We start from the raw sequence: 12,846 nt of genomic DNA, 5'->3' as shown, positions 1-12,846 counted from the left end.
ATTTTGTTATAGTCACACCGGTATGCAGAGATCTCAGTAAGCAGCTGACAAAACAGCAATTAATGGATGTGCAAACCCAACATGAGCTGAAATTTTTACGTCTACAACTTTTGAGATGTTTTTGGGTTTTGCGCGATAGGTATTTTGTTCATAGTCACACCACTGTCATTTGAACGGTCGTGTTCTTGTTCTGGCGTAATTATTCCGGTGAGTTCACACCAAAAGAAAGCACCGGACTTGAGTTTCGCTCTTATCAGAGCTCATCAGAAGTGCATATCCAATGGCTGTGCCGGAATTTGAACCCCGGACATCAGACATGCAAGGCGAGCGTGTAACAACTACTCCACGTTCGAGATAATAGATCCAAAGAACGAAATCATATGCAATCGACCACATTGGGATCAGTGACGTGGTCACTCTAGGATTCCCGAAAATCAGCTTCAGGCAGATGAACAAATAATACGAGAGGTACAACCGTGAAACTCTTAACTTTTTTCCCAGTAATGCTGCCTTTAGTTTAACTGTTGAGTAATCGCGCTTGAACCCAAATAGGATAATTGAGACATAATTTTGATGTCTTCTGATGTAAGCTACTACATTTTTCATACTGTCACTGACGCGATGTTCACCTAATATACAGGTAAATCATACCCCCCAAAATTTAACACAGTCCTCTTTTGGGGCTGATCGTTTTGATAACTGTTCACGTACGGTTTGCATCAAGGTTATGTTACTGAGAGCAGGTGCAGTTAACAGGCATATGTGGCTGAGTTCTTGATGTGTGCTTTCGACACCTCAGAGACGAAACTTTAAACTAGGTTGACGCCCCCTGAAAGAACATTGTTTCGCAAATGCAATTTCGTCGTATTGCACAAATTCCGTATTTATCGGTACGGATATCATGAAGTTGTTTGCATTTCGATAGCGTTAGTCGTCGATAAAACTCCTCTGTGGGTTATGACTTTCATCTCGTTCAAGCAAGAAGAACATGGTTCACACAAGGAAACAGATTGAAAACTGATCTGCGTACAGATTACTTCAAATATTTGCTCTGCGACACCATCTAAAGTGCAGCACTAATTTAGCAAGCACACAGGAGGTTTCTAAACACGTTAAATCTACCAAAAACTTAAAACTCCATTCGAATGGTCTTTCGGTTTTTGTTCGCTTTGTTTTTTGCTTAGAAACACAGGCCTCATGTGGCTGTCAAATTTCTAAGGAGAATCTATCCAAGAACAAACCTTTTCCTCTTCCTGTGAACAGGGGAGAAGTAAGTTACGTATTTGTACTTTCCCAAAAAGAGCTGGACAAAACAAAACGTTTTTCTTTTCAAATAGACCAACAAACTTATTTACATTGTTTTTTGTAAGATATTCCAAAGCAAAGACAGATTGTTTGCATCAGTGTTGGATTCAAAGATAAATAGGGACCCTTCGACTTCCACCAGTTCGACTTCGCTTCAAAAAAATTTCATCAACACGTTGGCAACATTCCCCCTACGTAAGATAACGATAGGCTGGGAAATGGTTGTAACTCCTCTCTGTCTATTGATGCGAAATGTTCAACTGGTATTGAAAATCTGCTTGCTTCTACTCCGAAAACTTAACTACATTACCTAAATGGTCATCGTCTGATAAAATCAATCCACCAAAGGAACCGTATATTTCCGAAACGTGCTTAAAAGTGCAACAAACTGTTCATTCTGCCCCCAATCAGACAACCTAGTTTGTGAGACCCATCTCTTGAAGTCTACATCATGTTGTACGATAGCGCTAATGCATGCGGCAACATTTCAATCTGTATACATTTTTTCCACTCAAAGTTTTACGAATCCCGTAAAACCAATTTAGCGCAGTCAGGATGTGGGGAAAATATGCGAAGAACGTTTTCACATAGATTCCGTTATGCAACTGATATTTCAGGCAAGGATACCTAGAGTGATTTGACTTTACATCCACTTCAGTCTGTATGCTTACCAAACAAAGTCCAACAGTAAATGTTTTCTCTTAGACAGGACTTTTCACACCTGTAACTAACAATAAGCATTCCTGGGTCAATGAGTCGCCACACTAAAAGCGATTATGCTCGTAGTCACACGGAGAGCGACAGCCGTGCTTCTTGAAGTTTGTGCCTCGCATAAACTTGATGATTGACCTTGAACCACTTACTTCCAATTGATCAGCATCACGCCTCTATTATCAACCTTTTCTTTTCCTCCAATATGTTCTGGGTGTACATGTTTGTTTGTTGTGGGCAGCACGTTTATAACCATGCAATGTCCCATGCTGGCAGGTCATATAGTGTGCGGGCAGTGGTTTGCCTCAAACCCGTAGATTTATCCTTATCATTTTATCTCGATTTCCAACATAGCTAGAAGGACTCTGGCTGACTGGTAATGTGAAAACCTATCCTAAACGCTCAGCCGCGGAAATGTGATAGCTAAAAATCCCGGCGCAATAATTTCCGGATATTTTTGTAAATTAACTACTAAAATTTTGTTACGCACGGGCCGTTCAGCTACCTGCCGAAAAGTAGGTTGTGCAGAATAACGATGGGACGTTTTGTTTCCTTTGTTTGACGATTATGCATTTCTGATGCAAGTAGGCCATGTGATTAACGGCGTCTGTGTTCAAAATAAGTGAGCGGTTTAAATACGGATTGTCGCGGTGTCAGCAAAAATTACTGCTATTCCGCTTATAATTACTGCCCGAAGTTTCAGCATTTAGCGCAATCAGAAACTGGACTCAGTTCGTCTAAGTGCTATTCACATTTTACGGATGAAAAACGACTTGCTAGAGTATTTTATTTCTAGTAAGCTGAATCAAAATGTAGGACCTGTAATCTCAGGTAAGCGTAGTAGTTGATCCCTCTGCGCCAAGCGTAACTGCTCATCGGTAAGTTATTTTTTATGTTAACAGTGTTGGTATCATCACACAAAAGAGACATAGAGGAAGTATTCGCCTCTTCACTGATGCCCTTTTGGATGAACGCAGCCATAATGAGATTTATTTGTGTCATATTTTATTGGGCCGATCTTGTCGTTATTGTGTACGACGTGGCGAACAATACTTCAGACAACACAATGCTCCCCAGGGTTTTCACTCAATCTGGCAATGAGGTATTACAAAAGAGAGCTGTTTGAATACATTGACTATTAGTATGATTGGAACAGCATCTTCTTTAGTGCGCGTAGTAGCACAGCAAAGAGCCATCGGCTGTGTTACACCGCAAGACAGGCTAGAAATTCAGCTCGGATGACACGAACCTGTTAAAGCGATATATATCAACCAACGATAGTGCAGTGGATTGTATGAGGTTGTAAACCACTTGAATTCTGCAAAGGTTGTGCGACTCCTGACTAGTCAGCATGAGTTACCAATCAAAGTACTTGCTTGCGGATGGTAGCGAAGGCCAATGCAATAACATCAGGAACGATAAAATTTGGAGAGGCACTTCTCATTCTGGTATTGGGAAACCCTGATAGCAGTCGTCAGTGAAACTAAAATAGTAAAGAGTAGCAAAATTACCGGTCTAACAGGCTTCTGTGTGCTGACCAGTCAACGTTTGTTCAACCTAGCTATGATATTTGTCTCAGCAGCCAGTTTTCCACGGTTGCACTCAAGAGAAAGTAGGCATTGTTCTTGACTGCAAACCCCAGTGGATTGCAGTTATTTTATCCAAATTCATGAAGCCACCATCTGTTGCTGCCGTATTTACTCGTTTCTGTATGCAATTCAGGTATTATGAATGAACGGTCATGTGGTGACGAGTGCGTAAGCTCTTGGCCCGTTTTTGGGGGTCGGTTGTACTATGATCCCACTGCACTCAGTCTGATAGGTTCCCCGGATGTGGCTGATCCAGCAGTTTTGTTTCGTCGTTCAATAAGACGCACCTTTTTTGTTCTCCGGTTCGCCCATTGGTGGATCTTCCATCTTTGGCAATGTTCTTTCTTTGATTTGATTGTTCCCGTTATTTATCGCTCAGTTATTTGATAATTTCTATTGTTACTATGGATCTTTTGGCTGAGCTGACATTGATTCAGTAATTACTTAGAGTTTTCTATCTGATATCCAACGTCTCCGAGCGTCAACCAGTATTTTTATGTTCTTGCAGTAAAATCAAGATCTTTCCGCTCGTCTTCTTGGGGCAGAACAAATAACGCTTCGAAATATGAAGATCAAATCAAGTTATATCCTTCATCTCATAACTGAACTGAAATGTAGCGCAATGTGCTCCAACTTAAGGAATACGTATTCAGGTGAATGGAAACATAGATGATTGCACAAACGATTGCCTTAATAGCGTACGTCTGCTTTTTCTTGGGTGCTCGTACAATCTGTAATTCGCCAGTGAGATCGGGTAAAAAACTTTACTCAGCTTGAAGCCAAATCTTTTGGGCTTGATAATGAAACTCGTACGGAATATGCATTGAATATTTTGAATAGACTTTCAAGCACCAGTAAGTAGGATAGCTTTGACCCTCTTCCACTAGTCATTGACGCGTTTTCTGTGGTGCAGTATCATATTCAGCCCACCACAAACTCTCTGAGAAGTAAGCAAGTAAGCAGGTGATTGATTTTGGGACCTTAATGGCGTTTCCTAAGATGTTTGAAGGACTACTGGTGGTTTCTTATTAATATTCAGTTGTGACGGGTGAAAGTGCCATGTCTGGGAGAGCTGGTGATAGGTTTAAGATTGGGTAGTTCTGTGTGCCAAGTTTTCCGCCTTCAAATGGATGAACAGTTGGTTATTCCTGGATAACCTTCAGTGAAAACGCTTTACGGAGCCACGAGCCGAAAACGGTGATACTGACACATAACAGCGTACGCCCAATTGGCTGGCTGGTTTACTGGGGAATTGGTGATGTCTGTCTACTGCATTATCCCAAGCCTGCACTAGCTGGCCCAAAATAGTCACCGAGTCTCTGCAAGTGCTAACCAAGATATAAGGTCTAGACTATTAATGCCTGGTTTGCCTCCCAGATGTGTCAGCGAAAAATCGCTTCCTGTGAGCATCACTGTTCTACCTATGGAAGACCGTACACACTTCATGTGAGGCAACATTTATTGGACTTGCAGTTTGACCAATTTGGTTGGAATTGGCCGGCATTTGGCGTGTGTCTTGTGAAGTGGTCACGCCTTCACAAGTGCGTAAAACAGCTTTATGGTGAACGAATTTTCATAGACTATAAACTCATTTCTCCTCCCTTCATTTCTGTCGACTATTCTCCAAAGCCCTGCTAGAGGGCTAGGAAATGAGCCTCAAAAGTGTCAGACCCTGTCCTTTGGAACACCGAGGTGTGCATGGCGCTTCATCTCCAGTATACTCCATTTTAAAGTAGTTTTCCTGCACTGTTCTCCATCTCCCTCACAAGCGGCTATCGGACACAAGATTGTTCAAGTTCACGGCACAACAACATCTTTCTCTTGAAGCATTACACGTACTTGGAATAGTTGAATGTGAAAGCAGTTTGAGGATGTTTCGGACTCTTGTTTTAGTGCATCTCCATGGTGGTACTGCCTTTTTTCTATGCCAAAGAATTTAGGGACTGTCCTGCACCAAACTTTCCAAACTTACATTTCAGATACAGAGCACCAAATCCATCACAGCAACACATAACCACTTCGACTCAGGAATCTTGACTAGTTGCTTTGTACCCCCAATTAAATTGCTCAGCTATCGATCTGTGGGCTTTGTTTTGATCCTCAAGCTAACTTCGTACTGTGCACCAGGCGACCATAGGCAGTCGAAAATTTACCAAAGAATGCCCAGTCTCATTCAGTTTACGGTTTATTCTGAAGCAGATGGTCTCCGTTTAACTTCACCCTGGTCTGTACACTGCCACTGATAATGACTCATGCCATCATAAGAAAGAAACAAGTCAACAGATGATGAGCCCCACCGTTTCATCAAAATCCACTGAGTACCCTATCCAGCAACCTCAAAGTTTTATTCAACCTGATCATGCAGACAGCAATGTGCAACAGATAGTTGGGTTGAAAAATGATATATTCTCCACTTAGCACTCATGACATTTCCGCGCATGGTGATGGAACTTTCACGTGCAAACGTCCAAGCTCAGCAAACGAATAAACCGTCACTGGTAAACAGCCAACTTATCTCGTACTTGATAAGTAGTACCGTTAGTGTTGTCATCTACCGCGTCTTTGCCCATTTATCTGACTCTGTCGACCCCCTGACTACAGCATGTCATTCCGCTTTCATTTCCGACAATCAGGTAGCCCCAACCGCTGGTACTTGATGTGTGGGGGTGATTTTCACTTGGTGTGTTAAAGTAAAAATTCTTAAAGGATATATGCTAGACCGGTAAATCTGGACCTTCCAAGTTAAATGTGTATTCGTTGTCTCCGCCTACGGCCGGATTGACTGTAGCCCAGGTTTGAACAAAACTGTGCTCGACAATACTGATCACAGACTGTAAAGCGCTGGTAAGGATGATGTTTCACATTTATTATCTTAGCATGACGTGGGGGGCTAAAAGGTGAAAACTTGCCAGCTACCGCAAGTAAGTTACAAACAGGTGATGCAAAATCCTGCCAAAAAATATAGCTAGCCGTTGTAAGTGAAGGTATGTTTACTCCGCTTGGAACGAACGTTACTTGTAGATCACATTGGCAACTCCAAGGAGTTCCAAGTAAGACCCTCATCTGAGTGTGTATCGCTCGACCCAGTAATCTTATAATGAGTTGTATGGCCACTAATCATCCATCCAGAAATATACCCCTTGGTTCTAAGCCTGCTTCGCTAAGAGCTCTTCTACCTACGGGTCATGTTTCCTGTAGAGGGCACTGACTCTGGCGAGGCCCTTATATACTGCCCTCTTGATCTACTACTCACTTCTATCAAAGCATATTTCAAAAAGTGATCCACCAATGTTTCGACCATAAATTTGCTGCGCATGACAGTCCTACACTACCTGAAGTCAGCCCATCTTCTCCCTCTTGAGTGCAGCAGAAGAGATTCCGGTGCACTGATCCAACGCAGTGATGAGAATTTGAAATGCCGCCCGTAGAGAACACCAAATTGGTTTAGGAGTTTTGCACTCCTCAAACAGAAAAGACCGCTAATACACGCTCCATATAACATGTAACATGTATGCAATACTGTACAAATGTTGGACGTAAACGGCCCGCTCTAGCTAGTCTGACTATGCCCAATAGCAAGAATGACATCCACTGCTAAAACTCCGTATTCGAATGGATGATGTTGCAACTAGTCCACTTCAGTACAACATTACAACGGGTAAGAATGCTGCCTGAAATTTCTCCCCAAATCGTCACACAAAATTATTTTCTGATATTTTCCATGTTTATACAATTACGGGACAAAAGTTTAATTATTTCACTTATGATTAACATATCGTATTTGCTTTCTTCTTTGATTTGTTCAAAATAAGATGTTATTCTGCGGGTCCTCATCGTATGAATAATAGTGCTAAACATTATAATCTATATAAAAACTTACCCCCACTGAACAGCCGGCTGCCTGGCCCTGTATTTACAAGTGTAAACGGAGTAACGAAGCCCTATATAACATTATTCGTATTTCGGGATTTCGTTCCGTGCATACACCAGTATTCGTGTATTTCTTGGTTTTATAAAGCAGCAAATCGGAATGGGGTTTCACAACGTTTCGCAGGAGTACATCCCTATAGGATTCTGCTGTTTGCACAGAATGAAACATTGCCTTCTGAGTAATTTGTACTTTGTGTTCACCACTTGTCAGTCCCAGCGAATCGTCCAAGCACAAACATTCACATGACAGGGAACTTAGCAGTTAGCATCCCTGACGAAAACCCACTGGATATCAAAACAAGCAGGCCCACTCCTCGATTCCACTGATGGTACTCTTCAGAAGGCTGAACAGAATTCTACCAGAAAGGATATTCCAAATCAGCTCAGTTGCTTACGAATACAGAAACCTGCTGGACTCTGAGTTCTGTGAAATCATGTGTAACTGAAACCTTTTTCGTATGTTCGCCAAAAACCGTTGTTGATTAGGTCACTAAGGATGACATTCGATATCTAGATTGCATTAGATACCTGCATTTTGATCGCTGAGTTGAATATTTTAGATAAACTTTTCGTTGTCCTTCTATCTCTTCAACTTATTGATCATTTGGCCAACTCAGGGCAAGTATGAGATTCCTTGATTCCTTCTACTCCCTGGATAGGGAGGTTCTTACTAATTATCATTTATTTATTATCATTTATTTTTGAAGAGCATGGTCACAAACATAAAAAGTGAGTGCAAGCGATGAATGCGAAAGAGTAACAGGAGAATATGGGAGAAAAGAGAGAAACGTCTCATTCGAGATCATGCCAAGGGCAGTTCCAGTCTGATGAGGTGAATCCCAAAGCATGTAAAGATTTTGGTATGGGAACACGCTGCTTACTTACTACTTACTGACTTACTACTTACTTACTTACTAATTACTTGCTTACTACTACTTACTACTTACACAAGGCAGAGTAGAAATGCCTTCGGTCTTTCTACATATTCTTCGTGCCATTTTATTCTCATACTTTTGGTCGAGTCGGGGTTTACAACTGGACTATCCAATTTTCCCACAACTAGCAGCGTTCGTTGTTGCTTGTTGTTGTATCCCTCGTTTGCTTCACGATCATGAGGTGTGCTCTCCGAAGGATCATGAAGCTGAGAGAAAATTCCGGTTTAGTTGGATTATGTTAACGACGCTAATCAATTAGATGACGACTATAGGCGTGTATGAGCTCATCCAAATGAAATATAGGAACTTGATTTGGTTACGATTACGGGTTTTTTCGGGAAGGGTATTTTGTTTGAACTCTCGTTTGAACGGTCGAGTTCCTGCTCTGGCGTAAGTATTCCGCTGAGTCCACGCCAAAGGAAGCACTGGACTCGAGTTTCGCTCTTACTAGAGCTCATCAGCAGTGCATATCCAATGGTCAAGCCAGAAGTTGGTGTGTGGACTCACCGGAATAATTACGCCAGAACAGGAACACGACCGTTCAAACGAGAGTGGTGTGACTATGAACTAGATTTGGTTAGTAAGTTTCTCTATCTTAGAAGCTATAACGAGTGAAGTTGTGGCACACATCACCAAGGCACGAGTAACATTCACAATTCTGAGTCGGTTATGGCATCAGCAACGAATGGCGTTATGTTTGGAGAGCCGCGCCAAAAAAGGTCACCATTACAGCAGTCGTAATCTATGGCTGTGAATCTGAGGGCCTCATACTTCATCAGATGCCTGGTCAACCACGTCGAATTAATATAACAGGCCTTGACGGGCTGTAGCGAAGCAGACACCAGCTAGGGAATTGCATACGCTCAAGAAGAAGCTAAGGCTTATCTGTTTATGCTGGTCGAGGTATGCGATAAGTGAATCTTACCAGTCTACTAAAAGTGGGTGTTGACTTCTATTCCAAAGGCTAATTCCCAAAAGTTGACGAAATTCACCCCATGAATTCATGAAAAACTGATTTCTGGTGCTTTCAAGTTGAGCGCCTTGAGATCTTTGCATCACTTTGGGTGGGATCAACACGTTCCCCTTGCGCATGACTGAAGGTCCTCCAGGATATGGCCTGCCGCTGATCATATTATCGAGCTCGTTGTCACTTCTAGCCGAGCTACTAGCTGACGCTTGTCTGTCACAGCACCCTGGCATGGTTTTGGGTGAGCTTAACAAACGGTATTGGGTTAAGGATGCTGATAGCTTTTGCATCAACACGATCTCAGGATACATTTACCCCAATGGCTTTGAGATGCGTGGGTACCTTGTCTTTGGACAGGTTTCCACCACTTTCTCTAATTTTTATCTTATACTGGATCCTTATTCCCTCCATCAATCTGGATTCGCTAGGCACCAGTTTCCACGACTAGTTGGATTGTTGATATCATACATTGAAGCTACACGCCCTCTTCGTTCATACTTAACCCAAAATTGACAGCAGTAAGTCAACTGAGTGGAACAAGGTTTGGCCCTAAATTCTTGGGACAAATTTGACATACACTTCAAGGCTTTCAATGTTCATACTGATCATCCTTTTAGCAATTATAAAACAATATCGCCTAATGGCGCCTTTCGTTGCCTGAAGCGCAGAAAACGGGTTTTTCATAAAGTTACCTCCAACGTGACTATGGCACCGTACACAAATCGAATCAATTTTTGAGCAGTTTTTATTTCATTTTAAATGCGACCTACGTCTTCGACCTACTCCAAACCCTGGATGTGAACAAAATGTGAGGTGGAATTTGTGCAATCAAATGACAAACGAGTAATTAGAACAAAGCGTTAATGAAGGCTATTTGTACTCCATGTTAAATTCTACAGACAATTCATAGACACTGCGTCAAAATCTAACCCTAGGTTATAAAAACGTTACCCTACATAAAGTGAGGTCATCAGTGCCCTGGATTGCCATACATTAATTGCACTACTGTCTTTTATTTTGCCTGTGGTGACAAAAAACAGTCAAACTGCGAAGAAATGATCTTCTGGAAAAGTTCGTTTGATGCATTTTACCGGAATTATTGGCAGAATACACACTAAGCAGAGCTGCTTGGTAATTTTGTTCTTCTAGTCTAAATGTTTTGTGTTTCATGCATACACTGCTCCGACAAATTTGCTTTTTATTCGGTTTACGCATTATTAATGTAATATGAACTTTATGATAATTATTTAACATATAACTAGTCCGGCGAACACGTATCACTTTCTAGAGGGAACATAGTACTCAGAAAATATGGACGGAAAGAGTTCAGTAGAGATGTGTTTTAATCTCAATACATAGTACAAAATAAAACTTCACACTAGAAGTTTCATTTTACGTGCTATACTGCGACCGCGGGAGACGCACTTCGTGAGTGAACAGTGCTAATTTGCTTTCATTGTTTGTCTCTTACGATGTTTCCTGACATTTAACTCTGCTCCGCATTGAAGACGGAAGCGTAGATCTACATAAATAATGCTTAAGAGAACCGTAGCATTTTGTCAGTCCTGACGTTAATAAAGATAACTAAACAATAACCAAACCGTAGGTTCTTACAATTGGCATCACCTAAAAAAGATTAGGCGAAAAGCGAATGGTAAATAGAGCAATTATGTTGTCGATTATATGAGTTTGGATCAGCTTTTCATCTACAAAACGTGTGCAACGGTTTCAGCCGAATGAGGGGATAGGAGTTACGCGTCGGGAACGATGAACCTGACTATCGGCTGATTATATATTTTTGGTGTGACTGCTAGTGGAAAAGCTACATAGTAGAAGCGATAGCTCATATGCTGGGTCAAAATTGGCTGTCAAAGTCACATGGGTACGGTCGCTAACCGTGGATTACTTTTATTATATCCGTGGAAGCGACAGCTACCAAAGTGTCTGAGGTGACCAAGTCGTGTAGTAGACGCTACTTTGTCGTCTGCATCCTCTCCGTGCCTGGGCGAAGACGATTCTGCGAGGCAATAGTCCCTCCACTGCTACCTGTAACGTGTGACCAGATGGTCTATCAATCCGGAAAAACTTCTCTCACAACCTTCTGATTCAAACTTAGTATTACTTATCTGATATTGCTCGCCGACCCGCGAAATACTTCGGAGTCACTAACGGTCAAGTAGAAAACGGCCAGGTTTCTGATCCAAAAAGTATGACAGGACGAATAAAAGCAGCTTTCATAACCAAGCTGATATTACCTCGACACCGAGAATGTCAGAATTCGGCATAAATTGCCTTTTTTGCTTACAAGAAGGTGATTTTGTCCATCGCCACTTCACCGCAACTTATGCAACTTCCCGATGGACGAGTGTTACTTCCCCATCGAGTGGCTAATCTACACTTTGTACTTTGTACTCTACACTTTCTTCGCAAACGTACCAAACTTTTTCACAGAATTATTTAGATTACTTAAGATTATCTGCACCAAGAAGGGTGATACCGTTAAATTACTCACTGTTTATGATCGGTTACATAAAAATGTAATAAAATAGACACAATCATTCCCTAACTACTTTCCATTTGCTCAACATGGAGTATCTCTTTTGTGAGTATCGGCAGTCCCCCCGTTCATTTCATAGCTGCCCGCTCGCAGCTCTCGGAAGACCCAGTATTAAGTTGGTTTAAATAAAGTGAATTTATGCTCACACAAGCAGGCGTTGAAGAACGCGTTCAACCGACAAAGCTGGTACAATATTATCGATCGCAGTCGGCTTCGTCCGATATGCAGCCAAAAGAGGTGTCTTGCAGACTAATGTAGATTTGGTCCACTGCCCCTTTTTTCCGTCAGCTGAAGTGTATGAGCTTTATATATTATTCTGGCGAGTGCAAAATGGCACGCGCTGTTTATTAACACGTATCAGCGTAGGTTTTATTTTCTAGAAGACAACTCAAAGCCGTTTTGTAACTGTTTTGCATCTTCTTAAGAAACTCATCAGTGGAGAAGCACGCGGTAATGTAGGCTTTTAACAAAAGCGTTCACCAGTCTGTGGAAATCAATGAGTGGAGCAGTAGATTTATCTCCCGTTAAGATGCACATTTCTACCACTCGCCGTGTTACGGATAAGAAAATCTTTAATATATACTGGTGACCGATGCTGGCAGATAATTAAAACGCCAATCGTAGAATTGAAAATTGAAGGCTTTAGACACAGCTCTGAGATGCCAATAGAATGGCACTGTTCATGATATGAAAACATGTCTTCAGTTGAGTAAAAATCGGCACGTTCGCCAGATATGAAAAGGGAATTTAACAAGCTGAGCATAACATTTTGTGAAGCCAATTGATTGCATATTCTAGTCAAAACTAATGGAATTGTACGTGCTGAATTTTGATGTATTTGTTTTGGTTTGT

The 12,846-nt window shown here is 41.6% G+C and overlaps 1 protein-coding gene across 1 annotated transcript; it reads right to left on the bottom strand.

Moving 5' to 3' along the window:
* Positions 1 to 213: 213 nt before the first annotated feature.
* T265_04682 (hypothetical protein) lies at positions 214 to 8,533 on the bottom strand (the record flags this gene model as incomplete). Its single annotated transcript, XM_009169473.1, has 2 exons — positions 214 to 438; positions 8,483 to 8,533. 2 exons carry the CDS (start codon positions 8,531 to 8,533, stop codon positions 214 to 216), a joined length of 276 nt encoding a protein of 91 aa, XP_009167737.1.
* Positions 8,534 to 12,846: the final 4,313 nt, after the last annotated feature.

This window comes from Opisthorchis viverrini (genome assembly GCF_000715545.1).
Source record: "Opisthorchis viverrini unplaced genomic scaffold opera_v5_80, whole genome shotgun sequence".
Lineage (NCBI taxonomy): Eukaryota > Metazoa > Platyhelminthes > Trematoda > Opisthorchiida > Opisthorchiidae > Opisthorchis > Opisthorchis viverrini.
Note: the sequence above shows the minus strand (reverse complement) of the source record. Positions and strands in the feature narration are given on the sequence as shown.